This window comes from Hyposmocoma kahamanoa, unplaced genomic scaffold, assembly GCF_003589595.1.
Source record: "Hyposmocoma kahamanoa isolate Upper Pololo Valley unplaced genomic scaffold, ASM358959v1 87, whole genome shotgun sequence".
Taxonomy (NCBI): Eukaryota; Metazoa; Arthropoda; class Insecta; order Lepidoptera; family Cosmopterigidae; genus Hyposmocoma; species Hyposmocoma kahamanoa.
The window spans coordinates 5,863,313-5,891,005 of record NW_020654422.1 but is presented as its reverse complement, the minus strand read 5'-3'; the positions used below and the strand labels follow the sequence as shown (position 1 = coordinate 5,891,005).

Genomic DNA, 27,693 nt, shown 5'->3' with positions numbered 1-27,693 from the left:
TCTTTTTTCTTTCTAATTATTCATTTAGGAATCAATCAAGAGCTTTCGGACTTATTGACAATCTGGAAACGAATAATCTCAGTACAGAGTACTTAAAACACCGACCTCAAAACTCATTCATTCAGTAGTTTGCCAACTGTAGATGTGAAATATTTTCTTCAAATTTAAATGGGATCACTATTGAGGTACACAGGTTTCCAACAAAAAAAGAATCATCAAAACCGGCTCACAAATGTCGTAGTTATCGCGTAACGTACCTACAATATAAAAATACAGTCTAATTGAGAACCACCTCCTATTTTTTCAGGTCGGTTAAAAAAAACTAAAGCAGAAACTAATAAATTAAAAAGTAACAAGGTATAAACTTTCTCTGCGTTTGAGCACCGAATCCTAACAAATTATAAAAATATCTTCAGTATTGTGTTATTTTATCATGAGACGAGTAGACTAAATGAATCCATCTTCATTATAGGATCCCATTTAAGCTCCGTCCGGGCAAATGGCGAAGAAAATAATCAATGAGCAGCTTTGATTACATCCGGAAAAAAACACAATAAAGCGAACATCTTTTTCAAATGAGGCCCTAGTGATAGCCTCTGTCGTAACTCTGGAATGCCCAAAATTGATTACTTTAGGCGAATAAAAATAAAACCACTCGTAAAATATAACTTCTTTTTCTCTGATTTGCTCATTACTGAGCCTTGATAGTGTAAGAGTGTTATAAGAACTTCTACACGTGATATATATTTGCGGATATAAGTATATAGTATAGTTGTTCATTCATCTCTGTAAAACATTTCGACACGTTTTCAGAAAGTAACATAACAAAGGAAGCGGGTATATGTTAAAATCGGTGAAACGGCGTGAAAATTATCGTTAAAAATTCATAAAGCCCCGTCGCCGTGTTATTAGTAGCCTACATTCATAGTCAAACAGAACTGCTTATCGACAATTTTTAACAAAGAAATAAATAAAAAAAAAGAATTTTTGTTATACAGGTTAATAATTAAATAATAACTATAGCATGCAAATATGTATGTATGTGTAAACAAAATATTATGCGTACTAATGCGAAAATATTTGTAACAATCATCTTTTAGTAAACTAACAGTTTTTGAAGAACAATCGAATGATGCTCAAGATCAATAAAATGAAAACGTGCTTAAGTAACCAATTAGAGGGAATTCTCAGGAGGTCTTCCTTTCTGAGCCACTTAGACAACTTAGGGAAACGGTAAGTCAAACGATAAAAAATTTAACTCAATACTTCGCTAAAATCAAAGATAAAATACTACAAAACAAAAGCGATATTACAACAAACAAAAGTTGTTAGTCTGAAAAATATTAAGACCGTAGTACAAGACAAAATTAAATACGTGACTAGAAATCTTACCTTATCATAGCATTAACATTGAAGCTACAAAAGCTAAACAATGAAAATTATTAACAAAGTGTTCACTTAAAACCACAGACACGAAATTTAAAATAAAAACAGTTAAGTCAAATTTAAATGTGTATCGGACTTCGAACTGCGATGTCAAACCGCTGTTGAGACGCAATGATGTCGCCTGCTCTCAACGAAGCTTAGCAGGGCACTGCAGAAGGTTGCGATCCTTGTGGCATCCCGCATGAGAGGAGGGACGCATGCGCGGTACGCACCAACAGGAACAGTCAGCTGACGAGTAAGGTCACTGTGTCAAATCTTTGAATAGTCGAATAACTTCATGGTATAACCCTATAAGTTAAGGAGGACCCTGAAGGTGACAACGATATAAGGGGGAAAAGCATTACTAAAATTAAAACCCACAAATTTATTGAATTTGTCCTGGCTGAGTTTGTCCTGATTAAGGTTCGGTACATGCACGTAGGGTAGGGTACGTACAGGCTTAAATTCCAACATGCCAACACCATTCTATCTCATTAGCACCTACTTCGTTTTTATCTGTGGTGAAGCATAAAAATATTCTAATTTATGTTGAACAGTCATGAGCACTGCTTGACACTTTAGAACTTTTTGTCGCAAGCGGCATATCATCATCATCATTAACCCATTTATACGTCGCAATGCTGAACACGGATCTCCGGGACCCCCACGCTGGGCCAATGCGGGTTGGAGATTTCACGCGTTTTCCTAACCGTCTTCGACATGAAGGTTTCATCATGATGTTCTCCTTCACCAAAAATGTCATTGTAAGTTTAAAATTATTCGAAAACACGGCCTTTGCTTGAGAGGCGGTAGGTCAAACCTTTAGGCTACCGCGGCTAATCACAAGCTGCTTATAGTCAAGTTAAAATGGTAAATGCGTTTGATATTCTCTTCACACTATCATTTGTTTAATAAAAATATCGTTGTTATGACCACCAATGGTAACTAGATACTCGCACGGACATATTTTATCAAAAGTATTAGTTCTCAACCGCATTTATTAAATTTGTAATATCACTCAATGACCGGACGATTAGTCTCATAATAGGTCAGTTCACGATCACACTACGACTGAAAAACTTCTGGAAATTTATGTTTTAGTAGCAGAGCTCCTTGTGATAGAGTTCGTCCAGTGAAGTCCTGCCACCTTACCTACTTCTGTCGCCAAGCAGTAATGTAAGCATTACTGCGTTTCAGTTTTGAAGGGTACTGGTGAAATTACAGACACAGGACTTGTCAAGTTTATATCTCAGGGTAACAGGCGCAATGGCAGTGCTCCTCAGAAAACCTAAAACTTTTGCGGTTTAAAGCTCTGAGTGTAATTGTAACTGTTATGGGTAGGCGTGTCGCTTACCAACAGACGTACGACTTCTTCGGTAGTGCCCGTAAGAGCCTTAAATTTGCAATTTAATTATTTTAACCTTGAGACATAAGTTGACAAGTCTCGTGTGCCTGTAATTTCACCATTTCCTTACTCTTCATAACTGGAACGCGGTAATTACTGCTTGGCGGCAGAAATAGGTAAGGTGGTAGTACTGCCCTGGACGAACTCTTTCACAAGAAGCTCTAGTGCTACTAATATATAGATAATGGATTTAATGGAAATCTTCGCAAGCATTTGCAATCAAGAAATTAAAGCAAATTTGCGCAAATTGAGCGACACTAAAGAGCACTCGGAGGATTATAAATAAAAAACACAAGCTAACAATGATAGCCTAAAGGCTAACTGAAATTCATTGTTGAGATCGCATTCCATTTTTCAGTAAACTCTGAATTAGTGATAATTTCGTTACCGTAGCAATACACAAAGTTATTTTATACTTAGTGTCTTTGTTTTTTTATAATATAATAATAATAATTATTAATTGTTATTATTATTATTTTACCGAGTTCTTAGTTTTTCGCAATTGTTACACATAAGAAATGAAACTATTTTTTTGGTACCTAAGTCGTGTATATTTTTTTTTAATAAACCTTTTATATTTATATTTATAGGTTCCATCCCAGTCAGCCGTGCCCATAGGACCTGTAAATGACCCGAAAAGTTGGTTTGTTTGAAATAACAAATATACGCTATTAAGATCCGAAAAAATATTTTCATTTTCTATTTTGATTATACGTTGTAGTTCTTATTTTTGTTTTCATTTTTATCTTTCCTATTACTAGTTTTAGTTTCCTTAATTTTCTATGATGTCGATTAAACAAATGTCTTTCTTTTTCTTTTTGTTTTAGTTGAAAGGTAGTAAGAGCTCCTTGAAATAGCACATACCAAAATCTGCACCATTGATGGTTTTCAAATTATATGCAGTTTTGTTTACCAAGCATCACGGTGTATTTCCAAACAGTATCGTGTGTGGTTATAAATCTTTTTTGAATGGAGATGCGTGCACGTGGTATGATGATGCATTTATGGTTACGGGAGTCAAAGTCAACTACCACAAATTGAAATGCACAGTTTTGATGTCGTACCTATTCTTTCATGAACATTCCCACTGAACGGAAGGAATGTTTCCTCAAGAGAAGTGTAAAGAAATGAGGCTACATACACAATGCTCGTTGGCGGGTTGAGAACTTTCAAGTTTGCGAAGATAAAAAATATTTCAAATCTTTTTTATGTCGAATACATTTTAATAAGGCCTATATATAATAACATAATAATAAGAATTATAACGCACACAATCATAGCACCGCACTAGGGAAACCCTGTATCGCGGGTGCCATAGACACACATAGACAACCACAAAGTACACCCAAACCAACGAAAGAGGTAAATGGAGGCCGTACACATGTTTCTCCCGGCCTGGAAATCGAACGCAGGATCTCTGCGTGGTAGCCACGGCTACTGTCTAGTTGGATAACTATGTCTAGCGTTTGATTTCTAGTTTCTAGTTATAGTAACAGTAGAGCTCCGTGTGAAGTTTTACTATTAGTTTACCTATTTATAATGTGAGCATTACTGCGTTCCGATTTTGAACGGTAAGGATGCTGGTAAAAGTACAAACGCATGGGATTTGTTAACTTATGTCTCACGACGTGACCATGTGACGGGCTCAATGCGGTGTGCCTCAGATCTTTGCGAATTAAAGCTCTGAGCGACACAGCGCTTTATTCCCAGATAAAAAATAAGAAATCAATATAGTATTTTACAAGTTTAAACGATTCGCAAACATCAATTATGAACATCTTGTTGCTTCCTACGAACACAAAGAACCGTTTGATCCCAGTGAGAGCCCAAGAGGGTACCAAACTTCATATTTTATCATTAAATATTCATTTCAATATTTCCGAGGAGACGTGAACACGAGCCTTTAGTTGTCTTAATTTTGATTTGCGTACAACTAAGATTTAGAGGTATAAAGGGAAGCGGCAACCCCGCAGTGCAAAAAACCGCCTTATGTTCGTAGATCAACCCTCATAGGGGTCCTTGTAGTACATACGGCGCACTATAAGTTTCCGGAACTGGCCACTTACTTTATATATTTATTTATTTATTTGACATACCAACAGAATTACATATAATGTTTATACTAGAGGTTACATTCTGCATTGTTCTTATATGTATTTCGGTTACACGTAAGCTCATTACTCAACCAAATACTGACTTAGAAAGTTATAAAAACTATAAATATTTATAATGTTTTTTACAAAATAATTGAAATACGTTTACGAAAATGAAATTAAATTTAAATAATAATAAAATTAAAAATGACATATAATAGTATTAACTGCAATAACATTTCACTGTTTGATAGTACAAAAGTGTAAAACAATCAATATAGTTACTTGTAAAAAAACATAAATCCAAACTGCCAATTAATAACTTTTTATGGGCATAACATTCAAGGATTCGATTGGAATGAATTCATTACTTTACGATGAAAGTGGAAGGGCGTGTCGTGATGGATATCTATGTCACTATTTTTTTACATAAACAATATTTAAAAAGTAATAACAACATCTGAAAATGGAATTCCTTGGCTGTAGAATATAGTTTGTTTCATCTGACTGTCACTTGTTTTTACATTGTGGCGTCATTTTGGAAATTTGTTGTCTACATCACCATGGATTTAACTGGTGAAAATTTTAGTAGTATGATTTTCTACGACTTTAAGTGCAATTTAACAGCTCAGCGGAACTTCGCACGGCTTCAAACTGCTTTTGGCGATGAAGCACCATGCAAAACGACTGTTTATAGCTGATTTGCAGAATTCAAACTCGGTCGTGTGAATCTCAGTGACGAATTTCGTGATGGTCGCCCACGTCCACTGCTGTGAACAACAAAAACATCGATGCTGTGCGCCGTATGATCAAAATAGAGAGGCATGTGACATGCCATGGGATTCGGGTATCTTTAGGCATATGCATGAGTGAAATACAATCAATACTACACAAACATTCGGGTGTGAAAAAGCTGTGCTCTTGGTGGATCCCACACAATTTGATTGCGGCTCAAAAATCGGATCGCGTCACTTGGTGCAATGCCATGCTTACCAGATTCAACGAAAGGGCGTCAAATTTGGTGTGGGATATAGTAACAGGTGACGAAACATGGATTTATAGTTACGATCCCAAAACAAAGCAGCAATCGAGCGTTTGGGTCTTTCGAGATAAGCCGACACCAATGGATGATTGCTTCTTTTTTAACAAAACTTTACACGTGGCTACTGTTGCTCTGGAGAATCGTTGTACCGTGAATAGTGTAAACGACCATTTGTTTGTCGGAAGTTATTGACAAACTCCGTACAAATAACCTTAAACGCCATATCATCTTGCAACACGATAAGCCAGTTCTCACACGGCCTGACAGACAAATGAATTTTTGAAGGTGTTCACGTTGACCTTATGAGCCATCCCGCGTGCAGTCCCGACCTGGCACCTTGTGACTTTTATTTATTTCCTAAAATGAAGCACCAGTTACGCGGTCAACGATTTTCATCACCTTAAGAGGCTGTCGAAGAGTATGAAAAATATGTTTCAGAGATTGTCACGGAGAAGTGGCATAAATGTTTTCAAAATTAGTTCATGCGTTCGAAAAAGTGCATTAAAGCTGACGGAGAATATTTTGAGAAATAATAAATTCATTTCTGACCATTTATAGTATTTTTTTTCTTATTTATTCCAGAAACTTATAGTGCGCCACACGTAAACTTAATAATAGTAAAATTAAATCAAATAATAAGACATTTTTTTATTAATAAAATACATTTGATCGAAAAGCGACATCTGAGTCAGTTGTGATACATGTAAAGGTATCGGCTGCGGTGAGGTTATTCAAAACATGTGTCACTAGAAGTCACTGGCGAGGAATGCCGAAAAATCTGTACAAAGATCCTCGGTAACTGGAACAGTGACTCACATGGTTAGAGCAATGCTACGGTGCAGCATAGACGTGGGTTCAAGTCCCACCAATTTTTCTGTGTGTTCGATTGTATTCATAATCAAGACATTTGTTTCTCGGCAAAATATAGAAATCATAATAATTAAAGACTAACAGAAAATACAACTGAGTAATGGGGACAAAAAGGTTAAAGATTCAGCGTTGGTGATTTTGTCTTCACATTTGACTTTTCGCTTGCTGCACCAGGTTGATATGCCAAGTGTATACCAACTATATATATCTTAATTAATGTGTTAAAGTTTAAAGCTATCCGTGTAAAGTTATTTTCTTTTGTAACCTAAAATTTTAAAATTTTGGGCTGCTAGTGGGTTTAATTGGGGACTAGTTGTTACTCGATTTCTGTAAAGATAGAAGCCATTGCATATGTTTTTTAAAAGTAAACGTTTTTTCAAATTACAACTGTGTCTCTACCATGAGATTACTATCAATTTATATGACCATTATACCACGCCCCTAGTGGTCACAAGAAGACACAAAATTTTGTACACAAACAATTTACGCGGTCGGTCGCTAGCGAGAACTGTTACTGTAATTTCATGGGAGAGGCAAAAATAGAAAATCATTATTACAATATTGTACATAATGTAAACAATAACTCTAAAAGTAAATAATCTATTATAAAAGAAGTATGGCGACATTCCGTGTATTTTGTAACCCAGTGTTTTTGATGACGTCCATTAAAGAAACCTATTAATACTTGTAGTTCATTATCATAAGATCAAAAAAGGTAATTAAGTACAGCCTGTGGAGGCCAGCTTCTACAGGCTATAAAGGTTATAAAGTTGATATAGGTAATGTTCATACGTGTGGCGCACTACAAGTTTCCGAAATGAATAAGGATAAAATACTATAAATGGTCAGGAATGAATTTATTGTTTCTCAAAATATTCTCCATTAGCGTTAATGCACTTTTTCATACGAATGAACCAATATAGAAATCATTTATGCCACTCCTCCGTAACAATCTCTGAAACATATTTTTTATACTCTTCAACAGCCTCTTCAGGTGATAAAAATCGTTGACCGAGTAACTGGTTCTTAATTTTTGGAAATAAATAAAAGTCACAAGGTGCCAGGTCGGGACTGTACGCGGGATGGCTCATAAGGTCAACGTTGTTCACCTTCAAAAATTCATTTGTCTGTCTGCTCATGTGAGAACTGGCATTGTCGTGGTGCAAGATGATACGGAGTATACTGTTTTTTTTAAGGAGTTTGTCAATAACTTCCGGCACACTAATGGTCGTTTACCAATCATTATTCACGGTACAACGTTTCTCCAAAGCAGTAGTAGCCACGTGTCCAGTTTTGTTAAAAAAAGAAGCAATTATCCGCTTAGAGGCACCTTGCACGCGCTCTACTTTGGTTGATTTCGGCTCATCTCGAAAGACCCATACGCTCGATTGCTGCTTTGTTTTGGGATCGTAACTATAAATCCATGTTTCGTCATCTGTTACTATGCCCCACACCAAATTTGACACCCCTTCGTTGAATCTGGTAAGCATAGCATTGCACCAAGTGACGCGATCCGTTTTTTGAGCCTCAGTCAAATTGTGTGGGATCCACCGAGAGCACAGGTTTTTCACACCGAAATGTTTGTGTAGTATTGATTGTATTTGACTCATGCCTACAGCAGCGTATGCACGTGTCGGGGTTGACGTGCACACGCGTGACATTTCCACCGAGGCAGAGGGGCGGGCAGCGGGGCGCGGCGCATCATGCGCGGTGGCAGCAACTAATGGTGACGCATTACGTGCAGACTCGAAACTGCTGACCGAGGCATTCAGCGCTGCTCCGCGTCGTGCGTTTACATTAGAGGCTCCTGGTGACCTACGTACCGAAACAGTATTGCTTAATAACGCAACTTGGGTACGCAGCTCACTTATAATGTTATCCGAAGCCTTTAATTTACACTGTACTTCGGCTAGGCTAGACTTCAGGGACGTAATGTCCTTCAGCAGCCTAGTAACATCGGCGTGGTCAACGTGACGGGGGGCAGCTTGTGCAGCTCCTTCGCCACGAATGTAGGCACGTTGTTCGGGTCAGTCTCCTTCAGCAGCGTGATTATACTCGTATCTTGGAAACTCTTCACGCCTCCATCCCTCCGGCGAGATGGCATCTCTTCGGCTTTACCGAGACGCTGGAAAAGCATCTTGACACTGCAAATCTCATCTTCACTGAAATTTCATTTGCATATCTCCACTATGCTGACTTCATTCATGGTGTCGATAGCGTGTATAATGAACGCCAGGAGCTCATTGGCAATGAGTTGCTGGGAACTCATTGTCAATTACGCGCAGCGGCTTGTGCCGCTCGAAACGCGAGTTAGGTGTAATTAACTCACTGCGTCGTGTCACGTCCGTTTCCGAACGCGCATTAAAACTTTGCCTAAAGATTTTAATCATACGGCGCGCAGCATTGATGTTTTTGTTGTTCACAGCAGTAGACGGGCGACCATCATGAAATTCGTCACTGAGATTCACACGACCGCGTTTGAATTCTGCAAACCAAACAAACAGTTTGAATTCTGCAAGCAACACAAAAGCTATCAATAGTCGTCTTGCATGATGCTTCATCGCCAAAAGCAGTATGAAGCCGAGCGAAGCTCCGCTGAGTTGTTAGATTACACTGAAAGTCATAAAAATTATACTACGAAAATTTTCACGAGTTAAATCCATGGTGATGTAGACAACCAATTTCTAAAATGACGCCACAATGTAAAAACAAGTGACAGTCAGATGAAACAAACTGTATTCTACAGCCAAAGAATTCGATTTTCAAATGTTGTAATTACTTTTTAAATATTGTTTACGTAAGTGGCCAGTTCCGGAAACTTATAGTGCGCCATATGTAACATTATCCTGTATTTCGCTTCACATGTTTGTTAGTAGGAGCAGAAAAGAACAACTTTTCTGTTTGTTCCTAAAAATAATAAAGAACTTCTTAAATCTGCCCAACAATGCTATATTTAATACAACGTTAACATGTTTTGTTGCAATGAAAATTAAATCTGCCCAAATGGCAGTAATCTGCTACGAATGCTCACACGGTCTCAATCTTAATGTGACATTGACATTGGCAAGAGGCCTCTTGTCAAAACATTCCTTTACTAATTTTCTTATCTCTCATTTAAATAACGTATAGACATTTTTGACACATTGTGTTGTATTTTTCACTTTGTGTCATTACTGTGCAATTGATTATTTGAATTGGGAATTTTATAGCTTTAATAATTTATGTGTGTACTACAAAATAACCAATACTTTAAGTAGATAAAAATTCTATCGTGCTTAAAATGAAACGTACGTACAAAAACGTTACCTAATCTATGGTTGAACTGAATCAATTGCGTTGTGTTTTTGCATTTATTCTAAAATACATTGTTTTACAATTTCTTTATTCCCGACTTCTAACTACACAAAAACATATTGATAACTAGATGTAAACTAAAACGTAATATTATAATAGAAAAGTCCGTGAACAGCTCTTTGTTGATTTTATAATTATTTGTTCAGCTTTCGCCATCCTTCTTTTTGGTATAATTTTGGTATCTGCCGTTCTATCGGTCCACCCCTGGGTACGTCTTTGCGGTTCTTCAATGCTGTCCCGATCACCAGTCAACGTTAGATGTCCGAAATGTGAGGGCTAAACAAATCTGCATTTCCGTGTGCAAATAGTGACAACATATATACACGTCCTAGAGATTGGAGCACAGTCGCCGCTTGATAAGGAGGTTTCGAATCAATTCCCATCTTTATTTTCTAGATTCTATTTCGGAGTTAATTTCATCGCTCTGGTATTTACATTATAGAAAATTGGTTTGGTTATTTAAAAAATCAAGAATCATCTTTATATGTAGGGTATGCATCTCCTGTGTAAGCTCACGCCAAAATCGATCTATATTTTATTTATATATAATTGGACGTAGTTAACAAAAAGGATCCAATGCACATCCAGTCACTTTCGAGATTTGGCAGTTTGAAGTTTAAAAGTGTTTCTCACTCTTGTTTTATTTTCAAACTTATAATGTCGTGTAACTCCAGAGATATTTATTTATGTTTATGTGTTGGATTCTTTGCTGATCTAAGAGGTTAGACTTTAGGAACCGTTTGGTACATATAACTTAATTTTTTGATAATTTTGTGAATTTGATCTTTTTGCTTAACTACATCCAATTATAGAAAACAATTATAACTAATAAGATAATTTCAATTAATACAAAATATCGGTCAGTCATTCCATTTTATCAAGCGGTATTCATAAAGTTAACAAATTCATCCGCTAGATACAGTTTAGCAGATATCACAATAGCAGTAAAGCGCTGTTCGTAATAAAGGCTTACGGCCACTAACGCGCCGAACGGCGTGCTAATGAAAACTCCAGAGTCACAGGGCCTTATTCAGAGTTTAAATAAGTTAATTTGTAAAAAGTTATTATATCCGGAAGTTTAAAGATGGTAAAATTTTCTAACATACATTCAAAATGCAACTAAAAGAAAATGTTTCATTTGTAAATATATCATCACACGTTGTGTTTAGTACCTACAATCAAGCAAAACCAAACTTAAAAGGATAGAATGAACACGACAGCAGATAACAGAATGTTAACTTATTTGGTTTAACGGTTGTACAACGTTAAATATTCACAACAAGTATGTTCAGAGCCCAAATCTGTTTGGCCTGTAATAAAAATAAAATACTAATTATACACCGAGCGACGCAAGAGAAGGCAGGTATTAAAATCATAATGATTATAATACTCACATAATAACAATGCTAAGAGCAAAATATTTTGAGTATTTAACCTTCATAAATAACCATAATATAATACCTGAAGTAAATTCTCATTATTGAAACACTCAGCCTTATCCATTTATCACAAAAAAAAATACGATAACCATTTTTTATGAACATATTTCTAAAGAAAGCTTGCGATTTTGAATCTGGATGGATTTGAATGGATTCTGGTAAATCTCTACAGTTAATGAAGTATTAGGAAGTTAGAACGCAGTATGTATAGACCATAGATTCTTCAGCCCCTCGGTGGGCTCTGAAGAGTCCTTGGGGGGCTGTAGGGACCTCGGAAGCTATGGAGGGCGTTGATAGTGTCCATGGGGTGCTACCGCTTTTAAAAAAAATACTGAAATGTGTACATAAATTTCACTACCTATATATCATCATCATATCACCCATTTATATGTCCCACTGCTGGGCACGGGTCTCCTTTCAGACAAGGGTTTTTAAGGCCATAGTCCGCCACGCTTGCCCAATGCGGATTGGGGACTTCACACGTTTTTCGAGAGTTGTGAACCTTCTTCGACGTGCAGGTTTCAATCACGATGTTTTCCTTCACCGAAAAGCTCATGATAAATTTCAAATTAAATTTCGCACATAAATTCCGAGAAACTCAGAGGGTCGAACCCACAACCTTCTGCTTGATAGGTAGTAGGTCAAACCATTAGGCTACCACGGTTTCTACATATACATAATTTTTATTCCTTGTGATTTTTTGTACAAAGTTAATATAATAAATACGTGTTTTAAATTATTTTTCGTGGTGGTGAGCGATGAAATTTTTTTACCATGTTTAAGTGGGCGGTGAGCCTAGAAGTTTGGGAATCTATGATATAGAGAGTTTGTTGTTAAATGGGATACAGAACCTAGTACTCTCCAAAAATATAACGATTTGCCATAATCGCACTCTAATGGTGGTGGCTCGGTGATCGCAAAGAATTTGCAACATCAGTACCGAGTATGCTTAAATGGATGTATCATATATTGTCAAGAAGTTATAAGTAGATAGATTAATTATATATTCGCATAATTTAAAACAACAATAATTTTGTTAATATTTCATTGCATATTGTTGTCATTGCATGCTATTAAGTTCGATATTTAATGTGTAGAGTTTTTCTATGTGGGATGTCCTGGATAAATAAATTTAAAAAATAAAATAGAATAGGAGCCCAATCGAAAATAGTTCCTATTTTGACTTATTACTGAGATTTGTTTAGAAAAGACTAAATTTTATTGTGATTGGGACACCGAGCGTTTTGGTGAAAATATTCACATGACAACGTTGACATGGTCTACGATATGTCAATTTAATGCGGCACATACGTCTCAGAGTTTTTAAAACCATCTATCTTCCTGGAAAATAGTTTTAATTTCCATACTTAACATGAAAACACTGCTGTCCATCTTGTAATCCGCGAGACCGTTTGTAGTAACCCTATTCGCGACAGGCAGTCACGCGTAGAGGAAAAAACTATGTTGGTTATCCTGAATTCATTTCTGTCGCAAAGGCGTTAAAAACGGAGGACACAGCTAGTTGACATTAGCCTTAATGAAAAATTTCATAAGCCATTCCATGTCCGGTTGTACTCAAAAATAAAAGTCTAACATGCAGTTATATTTGTTCAACTATTGCACCACAACTTATAAGCGCGTTTTAACACTTTTAAAGATATTATGGAAAAAAAAAGCCGTTGTAGCCTAATGGTTTGACCTATCACCTCTCAAGCTGAGGTCGTGGGTTCGACTCCGAGCTCACATCTCGGAATTTGTACGCAAAATTTAACTTGAAATTGAACATGAGCTTTTCGGTGAAGGAAAACATCGTGATAAAACCGCACGTCGAAGAAGATTCACAAAACGTGTAAAGTCCCCAACCCGCGTTAGACCCGCGTCGCGGACTGTGGACTCAACCCTCGCCTGAGAGGAGACCCGTGCACAGCAGCGGGATGTATAACTGGTTTGATGATGAAGAATGCTGTGAAATGCTTAAGGTACTTCATTTACAACCTGTGCTTGAATTTAATAGTGTTATTTCTGCCGTCCACTAACTAAAAAGCGGCTAAGTGATCAACGGTCAAATATCCGATTTAAATAGCACACGATAGCAATAAAATTCTCTTTTAAAAATAGTTTAAATTACTTACGTGTTCGACTTATTCGAATCTTTACGACTTGCCCTAACGATGCATAGCTGAAATCTCATTAAACAATTTCAATACTACTGGGTTAAGGTTTATTATGACTTCTGAAAAAATATTTTATCACTTAGCCGCTTTTTAAATAGCGGAGGGCAGATTTGGACTTCGCATTACTAAATGTATGTCAAGAGTTTCGAAAGTGTTCAAAAACGATATCTATGCTATTTGGCATACGGTAGCTAGAGAGCTCGTGAGTGAGTGTGAATGTATTTAACTTCAGTCGTTTTGCGAGTCGAATTAGAAGTTATAGTCTTTCTGCATAGGTGGTTGTTTTACGATCTAGTCGTTATGCTGATCAGATCATTTTGAAGTTATAGTTATTATGATACCGAAACCTTTGGTCAACTTTAGAAAGAGACTTAACTAAATTTTCCAACATGAAGTTGGAAATGGTTCCTTGGACTGCTCTCAGTAATAACTGAATATCCAATAGGATATTCTACAGTTCAACACTCCTTAGATTGCACAGAAAAAATGCTTATCTGTTTTCGCCGTACCATTCTAAAACTAACCTCAGTCATTTCGTTATTTTGCTAAGGCTTTTTATGGCGTACAACACTTGTTTGAAGCCACACGATTTAGGGTGCTTTGAATTAAACGAAAATTTAAAAAAAATTGACGCGACTGTGACTTGTTCTTAATTTTATAGAAATGGCATCCAGCGCTAATCGTAGCTTGCTATCTTTAAAAACGAAGGCGTCTGGTACTTGCATTTCAAATACCATACCATTAATAGAAATACAATATAATATATAAATACAATACCATTTGAAATGAGTAATCTTTTGCACTTTTTCTTGTCAGTTTCTGTATTCATAATAAATAATCTTATTTATTTGAATAATTTCTGTTTTCTTCTATTTTATATAATACAAACACAGTATATAATTTAGTAGCAGTAGAGCTCCTTGCGAAAGAGTTCGTCCAGGGAAGTACTGCCATCTTACCTATTTCTGCCGCCAAGCGCTAATGTCAGCATTAATGAGTTCCGGTTTTAAAGGTTATGGGTGCTAGTGAAATTACAGGCACATGGGACTTGTCAACTTATGTCTCAGGGTGACGGGCTCAAAGGCAGTGCCCCTAAGATCTTTGCTATTTAAAGCTCTGAGTGGCACTGCAAATGTTATATGCATGTCGCTTATCACCATGCGCACGACTTGTTTGTCCCATCGCTTGGTATTGTAAATATATATTTATAAATATAAATTGGCCTTAATGCTAACGAGTATAATGATTAAGTAAATTTTTGTACCTATAATTGAGTTGTTATAGTCTTTATCAAATTGTTACTTAATTATCTTTTTTTACCAAAGAGTGGGAAACGGTCAAGGGATAATAGCCCAATTTACAGTAAAATGTGAAGCTAATAGCTCGAAAAACGCCACTTAACAAAAGCTGTAATAGAACTCGAATGAAATGGAAAATTTCGCACTCTTTTGTTATTCCAGTGATCTTTGTAGAACTTCCGTGCTCAACCCTTTGTGTGCCGTCGAACTTTTCACTTTAAAAATAAATTACAATCGAACATCGTTGTTATGATCCAACCTAATATTATAAATGCGAAAGTAACTCTACTTGCTTGTTACATTTTCACGCCTAAGCCGCTGAACCATTTTGATCAATTTTGGTATAGATATATACGGGACCTAGGAGAAGGACATGGGCTACTTTTTGTCACAAAAATAGATCTTGATGGGGGTGAAAGTTTATATGCAATACAACTATGAAAATTAGTAGTAAAGAAGTACTACAGCAGTTCTAAATAAATTCTACCTACATGTTATTTATGTTTACACTTTTGAAAATAATTTCAAAATCACTACACCTGACAGGTGGGTTGGCAAGTTAGATCCCATTTGGGGTGGAACTTTCATTTACTACTATAGTACGATGCCTACAAAAAAATACATAGTCTTTCTACGAAAATTACTAATAAGATTTATGAGGGCGAAGGTAGGGAAACCGGAAACCACGATAACATTAACGGCTTATTTACACTAAGTTCTTAAAATAAGTCAATCATACTTAATGGACCAATTGTTATGAACCACATCAAGCTAAAGAGTTTATCAGTGCCGGATTAAGTACCCCAGGCGTTCGAAATATATGATTCCTTTTTTTCTTTCTCTTCATTATTATAAGCGCGGTAGTATAATAATGATACAAAGATTCGCTAATAGGTTAGTCCGACATTATCTATTTCATATTCCTCCACCAGTACCATCTCTACACTCATGAATAAAGGCGTAAGCGTCTGTTATATTCTCCAGCATTATCTTGGTAGATAGTGTAAATGTAGGTACTCAGAAACGTCTAAAGAGTCGTTCGTGGAAAGAAACGTGCAGCGAAGTTTTAAACGCACGTAGGTAAGTGTGGTCAAATATTAAATATAAATATTATATTTATTATTTGACTACACTTTTATTTCTTAGATTCAGTTTATAATTGGAAAAATGAGTCTTAGGACAACATTTTCATTAGAAATTTTGTGTAAACTTGTATTGTTTTCAATCAATCAACACCAACCTAATTATAGATTCCATTGTTGGAACGGGTCTCCTCCCAGGTGAGGGTTTAGGCCACAGTCCGCCACGCTGAGTCAATGCGGGTTGGGAACTTCACACTTTTTCCGAGGGTTGTAAACCTTCTTTGGCATGCAGATTTCATTATGACGTTTTACTTCGCCGAAAAGCTCGTGGTAAAATTCCAATTAAATTACGCATATAAAATCGGAAAAACCCGGATTCGAACCCACGGTCTCTGCTTGAAATTCGGTAGGTCATACCATTAGGCTACTACGGCTTGTGTATTAATGTAATAATTTTGTATTTGCTTCTTATTCAGTGTAATGACGATAGTTCTAGCATTTTTAAAAAAGGAATCATGTCGACCGTAGACTGTAGAAAGTGAGTCAGGATACATAAGTGTGTAGTAAATTGAAATACTCGAAAAAATTGCAGCCCGTGTTCACACGGTACAACTTCCGTTCTCCATCCGCCATCACCGCTCTGCACCGATTTTCAAATGCCAAGGAGCTCTCAACGCCGCGCCTTGTTAGATGCAGGCTTGTTGAATGTGGAAGACTTGAGTCTTAAGTTTCTTCAATATTCTCGTACTACATTCTACATAAAATGTTGGCTGGTTTAGACAGTTGTTACCATCAGATGCCTACGAAACATTTACATTGCTTCGTTTTCATACGATTTACTACAGATGACATGATTTGTTTGTTCAATGGTCACGCTAAATCCACTTAACCAACCATATTTTATTTTTGTAATGAATTATTTCTGTAATGAATGATTTTAAATTTAGTACTTAATTTTTAACATTTTTCATATTATTTTGATTATTTCGTAATATTATTCATTCATAATTCATCCGGAAATTCCCTTATTTCTATATACATTTTTTTTCTTTGCATAAGCTATGTACAATTGTAATTGGATAGCAGTGGCAAAAAGTTATACTGATAATGTTATTTTAAATAAATCTGACTTGCGTATCTCTAATTGTACTATATTGAATAAATAAATAAATATAACAATGATTTATAACAAGAAATTTGGTGCAAACGAAGACGAATGCAAATTTTTTGAGAAAGTCTGAACATTCAGACAATGTTTTTTTATGATTATTAAAACATAATAACACCGTTTTATTTGGCGATTAATCATGAGGTAACCTACATATAGTACATTGCTATAATTTTACTTAAACAAGACAAATACAGGTCCTAAACACACGGGACTGCACAAACACACCTGTTCCACTACTTTGTGCCGTATTTGAGTTGTTTTTCGCTCTTCTCTAATGTACAGCAGTGCTTTTCCGAAATTGTTAATTATTTAGAGTATTATGATAAGTTTAGTACTTAGAAAATGGTGAAGTGGACAGTTGTTAGAATTGTAGTGAAAAGGAAATTTATAAATTAGTCTGTAACGGCAGAAAAAAAAAAACAATAATAATGCGGTACGTCTATGAAGGAACACAATGAAGGGTAACCTTCCTATGTCACGTACGCGCCAACTCATCGATATGTGCCAGTGCATCCTGCTCATCCTAATCTACAGTGCACAGACATGGTCGTTGACCGATTTCTAGAAATATAAACTCAAGATCTGCCAGAAGGCAACCAATATTCTGAGCTTTAAGCGTATTGATCGAAAGCACAATACAATGTAGCGTTCGATAACTAGCATTGTTGATGTGGAGAGCAAAACAGCCCGGCTAAAATAGGATTGGTTGGGCCACGTTGGCCGGATGCTATCCGAGAAATGGGCGAACGTCATTACTCCACGGATACCCGAGGATGTAAGGCGACGATGGCGGGAACGGTTGAGAAGGCGTTGGCGGGATGATATTGATGGGATTAAGAAGGATTGGCGGGAAACCGCTAAAGACAGGGAGCAATGGTGGATTTTGGGTGACTTTGCTCCGTTAAAAGAAACGTGACACGCAACGTCCCCAATTATAAGCTAGATTGTGATTGTTTTCTTTTCTTCTCAGTTCAGGTCGGTCTTCGACGTGATTTTCTCGACTCCCCTTTGCCATTATTTTTACACAATGTTGCAATGTACTCATTTTATCTTTAAGATCTAATTGATTGAACTTACGTAGGGACAATAAACGAACTCTCAGCTTTTGATACATCCAAATATCATTCAGCAACGCGCATAGAAGCTAGTATAATACAAAAACAAATTTGAATATTGAAACTGAAACCTGCAAAGCGTTACATTTATCCTATCGCACAATATCGAACGAATTCGATTTTAATACTAAATACTAGCAGCGCATTCGTGCCCATATTTCACGATACCATCTCGTACTGACATTATCGCCTGCTCCACAATTTAGTATTTCGCTAACCGACACTCGTGATTCCACTCGTGTGGAAATATTCTATTATATTTTGTATCTAACTGTAGTCCAACAAATATATTATAATTATGAATTGCACAAGACCGTTAATCCAATGGTCCGGCAATACAAATACAGGCATTATGTAAATATTTTTTAGTCATGCAGCTAGTGAATAAATCGTAGTTTTTCAGGAGAGACGTTGAGAATTTTAGAAGTAATAGAGCTTCTCGGGAAAGAGTTCGTCCAGGCAAGTACTGCCACCTTACCTATTTCTGCGGCCAAGCAGTAATGTGAGCAATAATGTTTCCGGTTCCGGTTTTGAAGGGTAAGGGTACTGGTGAAATTACTGGCACATGGGACTTATGTCTTAGAATGACGGATGCAATGGTATGGCCACCCCAGATCTTTGCGATTTAAAGCTCTGATGGGCACTGCAACTGTCAGGAACAGGCCCACCAGGCGCGCGACTAGATAGTCCCGCAATAGTAACTTAGTATCACAATGAAAAATTATAAAAAATAAGGGAGTTACTAAATTTCGTATATACATACACAATTCGTTTTCTGTCGTTCGTGTTATTTGTATGACTTTCATGTCATAAAAGCACTTTGACGTACGTACACATGTGGCTTTATTACACCTAGGGTACATCTGAGTATAATAAAGCCATAAATCAGGGTGGGCTACATCTTTTCCATGGAACATTGCCATACATTGTATAGTGTAGGCAGTAGGATAGCAGTTCGGCAGTTCAATATAAAACCCAATCCAATTGAATTCCAATCATTGTGCAGGTGAAAATGTATCGCACGAATAATTTAAAATGAAATCACTGTTCTCGAATCAGAAGTAAACAGACATATCGTTGCTCAAATACGGAGGATCGAACGCAATATCTGTGTAATTGGGATTCTTTTGCGTCAATATTTATAAATGGATAATAAGAATAATTGCTTTTGCGATTTGATGGTATACTGCAATACTTAAAATATTTGAGTTTCCGAGAATTTTTATTTTTCTATTGCATCCCACCCTGTCCCATATGTCAAGGTCTGGTCTGTACTAAAAATTACATAAACTAATCACTCGACCTAGTCAATAAATAATTTATGAGGCCTAATAAATTTTACTGCCAACAATAAGCATGAGAGATATTTATCAGTAGTAACGTCGAGGACGATTGATGTTCATGAACAACCACAACTGATCAAAAGACATTAACGCTTGTCACTGAAGTTTCATGATGAATAACGCCAATGGATTTTAGAAAAGTTTGAATAATATTTTTAACATACCTACGTTATTGCCACTACGTTACACAAATAAGCAATCAGTGTAGTTCAGCTCTCGAAGGGAACGATAACGTGTGTGGCATTTCCTTGATATCACTAATAGATTTAGTAATCCCGTTAGTAATGAAAGACTTTAACTTTTGACGAAACATGAACGTACCCGATGAAGACACAAAGAATCCAAATGTAAAACCAATGCAATTTGATCGTTTGCTGGAAGAAGCTCAATTTCATGGATCAAACAGAATAGCAAAAAAAAGATATCGGTAAATATATAGAATTCCAAATACTATTTATTATAAATAAATAAATAATCTAAATACATTAACAAGAATTTTGGGAGAAGTTCACTTGATTTACACTCTTTGTAAGATAATGAAGATATATGTTTGATGTTCCTTGCCTAGGCACTTTCTGTCGATTATTCCGATAATTAAAAATATAAAGAAAACTATTAACTCTATATAATCTCTTCCAGATTAGTTTGGTGCTTAATTCTTGGAGCAATGTTATGGGCTTCGTTGAGCATTCTCACACATACCATCCTCAGGTTTCTAGAACAACCAACGTTCATGGCACTAAAGGCATCTAATAAACAGAACGTCCCCTTTCCATCACTCGCGATTTGTCCTGAACTTTCTTATCCTGACTACAAGATGGACGCGTTTGTTAAAGAAATGTGAGATCGCATTTTTATTACTATTATATAACAAAATGGTGAGACAGTAGTCAAATGCTTGCTTAAAGTCACAGAAAAAGATAAATGTGTTGTTGCATTAGCAAAACAACATAAACCGCAGCTTCCTACTCTTATGTTTTTATTGACATCACTAAATTTATCATTTCAGAGATTACCCTTCAGGAGTAAATATGACAAATTTTCGTAAGAACCTCAAGCAATTAGCAGCATTCTACTCGCCAGACGTCCAATATAATATTGAGGACCTGGAAACGGTGCAAACTGTGCTGGCCTTCAACAATCTCGACGTAATAAATACTGGACAGCGATTAAGTCCAACTTGTGAAGAGGTTGTTCTCAGGTTTGATTTTTCGATTGGCACGAACTGGGTGATCTGATACATCGTGGAATTAGTTTTAGTCTAACCCTTTGAAACCGTCTAAACCTTTTGAATCAGATTTTTAGCATTCATTAAGAAATGAAATTATTTTTAGTGACGAATGCCTAATTATTGTACCTTGATTTGTGTTATCACGTGCAGGTGCCGATGGATGGGCAAAATGAAAAATTGTACTGATATATTTAGAATGATGTTAACACGGTCAGGATTCTGCTGCGTATTTAACGGCAGGTCGTTGAGACGGTGAGAATTTTATATCTAAATAAAGAGTTCCCTAGTCCTTGTCCAAATATGTGTCTGTACAGACACAGCAAAAAGGGGATGAACTCCCAGATACTGCTTCAAAGGTAATCATACCTAATTTAATGTTTGGATGCAGAGAAATTATACACAACATCACTTCGAAACGTCAGTATTACTCTAATATCGCCGGCCCCATATCAGGACTGATGACCGTGGTCAACACTAGCCAGAAGCACAGCAATGTAGACTTGACCTACAAATGGGTAAAAATATCTGTTTCCTGTTGTTACTTCACTGATTCAGAGAGCCAGAAACAATTTTGTCCTCCAACTTTTCATTAAAAAGATACATGAATCAAAAAGTTTATATGAATTAATTAATATTATTAGCTATCCGCTTGAAAACTTCGTCAAGTTCAATTGCGGTAGACGCTGATGGACATTAGACCTTTCCCCCCTATTTTGTATCATACCTTATAGTAGTTATCTTGAATAATATTAAATAAAGGGAACGTCTCTGAAATTCCGCAACAAAGTAATTTTAATTGAAACTGACGGAAAACTTGACGGTTCTCGGTATACTTCTGAGCAGGTTATAATCGAAGGTGGACAATACTATGCGGAGTCTATGATGAATGGCACGCCACTGGCAGCTGGGAAAGAGCTCTGGCTCGGCTTTGCCTGGACTATGTTCAGCATTAACGATGAGGCCCGAAATCTCCAACAAAACTTGCGGCAGTGCCGGTTGTCAACTGAAGTGTTAGATTATTTTCCTGTGTACGGCAGGTAAGAACAGTATAGTAATTACTACATTAGTATCAGTATTTGCAATCGAAAGATAGTATTATTAACCAGCAACCTATTGGGGCCTTCCACAACGTCTTTCAGTACGTGGTGGACATTCAATCTGTTGTGAGAATCCATTTTCAATTTTCCAAGCTGTGTTGGAAGCATTTCAATGTCTTTGTCATTTCAAATATATCTTCCCTCTGACGTTGATCTTTATTCCGCTTAGTCTTTCTATTTTCATCAATAATTTGTACTTTTTCACCAGGTGGTACTGTCATGTAGAATGTGAAATGGCCCGTACACAGCGTCTGTGTCAATGTCTTCGCGTAACCCATCCGCAACTGCCAGGCGCACGGATCTGTGACGCTGCGAAACTTAACTGCACTAAACGCGCTGCTGGTAAATACTGCTTTATTCTCTATGTATCGCACTGTGTGAAAGATCTTCTTTGTACTCACCAGCTCGGAGTCAAAATCATCCTTATCATAAAAAAATAGTTTTGAAGCAAATTTCTCACTTGATATTGATTACACTATTGTATATTTTAACTTTCGATAGTTACATTCGGCTCCAGTCACTGCACGTGCCCCCAGACTTGTGACGACCACGTCACCTATTACAAAGTTCAGACCTACGACCTCAACAACAAAGAGTGTTTGGATTTCTTTTAGTAAGTACGGTACTGTTTGTGTCTGAATTCTTGCTTCAATATTAATGTCTTTGCTTTTCTTTGTATTTCTTTGACTGTCATTATTTTTAAGATCAGTCTTTACATTGTCATTTCTTTTTTGCTAATATTAGCATATGTTCAACAAATAACCTGTATTATTTTATTATTAATGACTTCTAGTGACGACCTTGACTTCGAAAGAGTAAGCGTCGTGAGAGCGTACATATTAACCGAGAATTTAAAAGAGTACACAAGAATCGTTTATTTTGATAAAGTTAATCTTTTCTGTAAGTATTAATTGTAATTCAGTTTTTGTTTTCTATTTTCTAAACTAGACACCCAACCCTTCTTCAAAAATAATCTGTATGCTATTTGTGTTTTAGCTCAATTGGGAGGCATAGTCAACGTATTTTTTGGATGCAGTATTCTCAGTTTGCTAGAGTCAATTCAAATTGTTTGGTATGTCATTAAAAATCGATACTATTCTCGTCAAGTAAAAATTCAACAATTGCCACCAGACAAATCGAAGAGAAAGTCAAGAAAGAAAAATAAAAAACAAAAGACAGTCAAATTTGCTACAAATCAGGAACAAGCAAAAATTGACACGGACCATTTTAATACTTTAAATAATTTTAATGCCTGGCCTATTCTGGTTATTGTACCTCAACTTGTAAACAGAAAGAAACACTAGAACTATGTAGTTGATAATTTGAATTAATGAATTTGAAACTTGAAATTACTTTGAATGAATAAAATTCATTTATTTATCGAGTACAAAACACCAATTTACCCAGCAAAATTGCCTGCCTATTTTTTGGGCAACCATATAATAAATTCTAGGATATTAATTTTCAACTCTCCACATAAATTGCTGGTTAGCTTTTTCTTAGTGAGGCGACCGCTGTCGAATATATTTTTCCTAGTTTTTGCGACTCGTCATCTCTATTATAGTCGTTGTGTTTTGGTGATATTTAAACGCAAGGGCGGTCAGCTTCCCTGAAGCAGTCGCCTAGTCGCAATTTTCCTGTTAGTTAAACTTATTAATTCCATCAAGTGACATATGTATTTGAATAGTATTTTCTAGTAATCTTGATCGCATTATTCATACAACTATATGTACTATATATATATATATATATGCATATATTATGTTATGTAAAGTTGTAATAGCATTCAGATTGAAGTTTTAAATTTTTCTTGCGAAATTTTCATGCGTATTCCTCTATTCGTAGTATAGAAATACACGTAGCCATCTAGTATGCAGGACACGAGGGACACGTGCATCTGGTGGTACGCATCACGTCTACCCATAAAAGTAGCAGTACTTTCAATCGCAAAGTTGCCTGCTTATCGGTATTCTACTATACGGAGAGCCTGCGATGGAATCGCACGATTTAATTCCGCCTTCCCCTATCCATCACCAGGGACTGGAGGTCGGCTTGGGTTCTACCTGTTGTAGATATTTCAAAGATCCAAAGCGTTACGATTTCACATTTATGGAGTGGAATTCCCTGCCTGCAGACTTATTACCTTAACGTTATGAACTTGAGCCTAGGTATTATTTAAATGTCCATGCTCCATCGTCGACCTCATTGTCACATTCCATTAGGTGAGATAGAGGTCAAATGCGCACTTATATTTTAGAAAGAAAAAGATCTGAATGTCACTGTCTCTGCGCCCGTCACCATAAACTTAACAAGTTCCATGTGGTGTGCCTTTCACTAGCAACTTTACCCATCAAAACGCAGTAATGCTCAAATTACCGCTTATCGACGGAAATAGGGATGTTGGCAATACTTCCTTGGACGAACTCTATCACGAGGAGCTCTGCTACTTAAATGATATTCTAATAATCATAATAAAATACAGTAGCTAATAAAATTTGTAATTATTATTAAAATTATCAAAAATACAAAATCAAAAATGTTAAAACTAAAATTACTGAAATTTTGAAAGATAAAAATAAAATAAGATTGTGTAAACAAATAATAATTACATAAACATGCACTTATTTCCTATTAAGTAACAATTAGAACTATTATCAACATACAATAAAATATGTTCAACAAATTTTTGTTAACTGTCCTATGTTCTAAATGTTTTTCGTCTGAAAATTGTCTTAGGAAGTAAGTATTACTATGATGGCTGTTAACCTGGTGGAGAGCCCTTGCGATTATCAGTGTCCGCGTCTAATTATTTCGAGTCCACTTGGCTCAGCTCAACGGCCCTCCGCTCAGTTTCACTGATTGAGTCTACGCTTTTGACCCACAATACTAATAAACTTTTGTTGTTATGGTTTATGGGTCTGCTATTATTCAGGTGCTTTAATTTTGTTTATGCTGATAAATACATTTTCCGTTGTATGTTATGATGTTTAATTACCAATCAAATCGGAACTAAAGAAATATAAAAATTGTCTCGATTACTATACTATTTCTTTTTAGTCGAGTTAAATAAGAAATATTGCATGTAACTTCTGTAAATGCAATCTATAGAAACCAAACTATTGGTCAACTAATTAGTAATCAGTACTACTAACTAAAATGCAGCTAAGTGTTTATTTAACATTGTCTATTTATTCCTCCTGCCTCCGTGGCCGAATTGTTATCTTGCTGGACTGCCACGAAAAGGTCCGGGTTTGATTCCCGGGCCGGGAGAAATATTTGTATGGCCTACATTTCTCTCGTGAGTTTGGGTGTAATTTGTGTTTGTCTATGTGTGTGTCCATGGCACCGGCGATACAGGGTTTTCCTTGTGCGGGGCTATTATTATTTATTTTTAGGATAACGAACGAGACATGAAGTAAACATAACAAAGTTGAAACAGTGACAGAGACTTACACCGAATTCTGCTTGAAGTAAAGGTCGTTCATAAAAGATAGATCTCCAAATTCTTTATTTAAAAATAGTTAAAGTTAATTTGTCGGAAATTATCGGAACTTACCCTAATAACGCAAAGCTAAAATGTCATTAAACAATTACAATATTCTAAAAGTGGGTTATGGTCCTTTCATGATACATCAAAAAAGTATTTTGTCACATAGCCGCGTGTGAGTTCGCGGACGACAGATTGTATGAGCGTATGAGCAGTACCATTGTACGTGGCAGTGAAAACGTGTGATGTTCTCAACCTACATGCGCCGTGTCTACCCATAACAGTTGTAGTACCAAAGCTTTAAATCACAAAGATCAGGGGGGCACTGCCACGACGCCTGTCACCCTGAGACGTAACTTGACAAGCCCTATGCGCTTGTAATTTCATCATCACTCTCATCCTTCCAAACCAGAACGCCCACATTACTGCTTGGCGTTAGAAATAAGCAACTTGGCAGTACTTCCCTAGACGAACACTTTCACAAGAAGCTCTGCTGCTACTGAAGTAAACCTCTAACACGTAAACTCACATATATATAAATAATCAAATACCTTTTCAATGGTACAATTCCATGAAAAAATCCTCTAACAAAACACAAACCCTCAATGAAATCAATAGAACAAAGTTTATTACCACATATTAATTCTGGAGCTCAATTCACCAATTTCGTGGTAATTTGATTACTACTAAGTTAAACATGCGTTTCCGGGATCTCAAACTAAAACAGATCGTCATGGAGCTTTAATCAGGTTTTCACTGCCCATTTGACTTTGGCGTTTCACACGCAGTAGACAATAATTACGTTTAAATGTCACACTAATAGCTATACACGCGTCAAAGGTAGGTAAAGGTTCTGCCTTGGAAAGTGGTATCCAAACGCGAAGGAACCTAGTGCAGCGATGAAACCCTCACTGCACTAGCTACCTCCACCCTGCCTTAAATGAAACTCAGGATATCAATAGACTATATTAATCTACGAATATAATCTAAAATTAGTTAGTTCTAACTGTGTGTTAGAGACATTTAGAGCGCGATACAAACGCGATGCAATCGCTAATCGTCTACCTTTATACACACATGCGATTTTAAGCAGCGAGGCTAGCGAACGATTGCGTCGCCGCACTTGGGATTTATAGTCGATTGCATCGATGCAATCGTGCGTTTGTATCGAAGCAATCACACGTTTATATCGGTGCAATCTCTTACATCTGATAAATTAAGAATTAGGGTGCTGATAAAATTACATGCACAAGTATTTCTCAGGGTGACGGGCGCAGTGGCAGTGCCCTTCAGATCTTTGCGATTTAAATCTCTGAGTGGCCTTTCTTGCCTACAACTGCTATGGACGGGCGTGTCGCTAACCATCAGGCGTACGACTTGTTCGTGCCATCACTTGGTATTATAAAAAAATCCTTACAGTTCTTTGATATTTATTACTATAAATAGAGTTCATTTACGATAGATAAGATTCTCTGTTGAAAATTGCAAGATAATCGTAGCCTTACTTTCTCAAACTCGTATCTTAACACACAAAGTTACTGAAATGCAAAAAATGGATTCTACATACAAATTTTGCAGGCTGATTTCACATCACACTTCCTGTTATATATATTTACACACCGGCTTTTACCTATTCATGTAACGCATCCAAATTAACACTCTTGATAAGAAATTTAAAATAAATAGAAAATTTTGCCATCTCCTGAATAATCACTCTTTATAAGATTCGAATTTGAGAAAGTAAGGCATCAATATGTTAGATATTTCTTTATAACATAGAGTACAAAATTGCATCTCAAAAAATGACACTTTATAGAATTTGATGAGTGTCGTAATGAATATTCATGAATAAATTCATAGACTACTATAAAGTACCAAATTAGTGACTAGAAACTAGGACCAAACGGCAATTATTCGAAAGTGGAATTAGCATACATATAGGCGATGCGATGAAATTCAAATTCTGAAGGACTCTTCAATAGGCACAACTAGTTTGTCCTCGCTCCAGCCGAACCGAATTGAGCACAAGGCAAACGCTTGATGAATAAAAATTCACCTAACGCATTT

General features: G+C 36.4%; 2 protein-coding genes across 2 annotated transcripts; both read left to right on the top strand.

Moving 5' to 3' along the window:
• The first annotated feature begins 20,122 nt into the window (after nucleotides 1-20,122).
• On the top strand, nucleotides 20,123-21,298 carry LOC113235318 (sodium channel protein Nach-like). Its single transcript, XM_026470979.1, has 4 exons — nucleotides 20,123-20,238; nucleotides 20,451-20,651; nucleotides 20,821-21,012; nucleotides 21,193-21,298. The coding sequence occupies exons 1-4, from the start codon at nucleotides 20,123-20,125 to the stop codon at nucleotides 21,296-21,298; spliced, it is 615 nt and encodes a 204-aa protein (XP_026326764.1).
• A 683-nt stretch (nucleotides 21,299-21,981) lies between these two features.
• LOC113235317 (pickpocket protein 28-like) lies at nucleotides 21,982-22,753 on the top strand. The gene is made up of 3 exons (XM_026470978.1): nucleotides 21,982-22,079; nucleotides 22,348-22,481; nucleotides 22,641-22,753. Exons 1-3 carry the CDS (start codon nucleotides 21,982-21,984, stop codon nucleotides 22,751-22,753), a joined length of 345 nt encoding a protein of 114 aa, XP_026326763.1.
• The last annotated feature ends 4,940 nt before the right edge of the window (nucleotides 22,754-27,693 follow it).

What these genes read in the sequence shown, in the direction of transcription:
- LOC113235318 (XM_026470979.1), top strand. Translation starts at nt 20,123, where the DNA reads ATGAACGTACCCGATGAAGACACAAAGAATCCAAATGTAAAACCAATG. An exon ending in GACGCGTTTGTTAAAGAAAT is followed by an intron (nt 20,652 to 20,820) that starts GTGAGATCGCAT and finishes TTATCATTTCAG; the next exon opens with AGATTACCCTTCAGGAGTAA. An exon ending in TGTGAAGAGGTTGTTCTCAG is followed by an intron (nt 21,013 to 21,192) that starts GTTTGATTTTTC and finishes TATCACGTGCAG; the next exon opens with GTGCCGATGGATGGGCAAAA.
- LOC113235317 (XM_026470978.1), top strand. Translation starts at nt 21,982, where the DNA reads ATGTTCAGCATTAACGATGAGGCCCGAAATCTCCAACAAAACTTGCGG. An exon ending in TATTTTCCTGTGTACGGCAG is followed by an intron (nt 22,080 to 22,347) that starts GTAAGAACAGTA and finishes CTTTTTCACCAG; the next exon opens with GTGGTACTGTCATGTAGAAT. An exon ending in CTGCACTAAACGCGCTGCTG is followed by an intron (nt 22,482 to 22,640) that starts GTAAATACTGCT and finishes AACTTTCGATAG; the next exon opens with TTACATTCGGCTCCAGTCAC.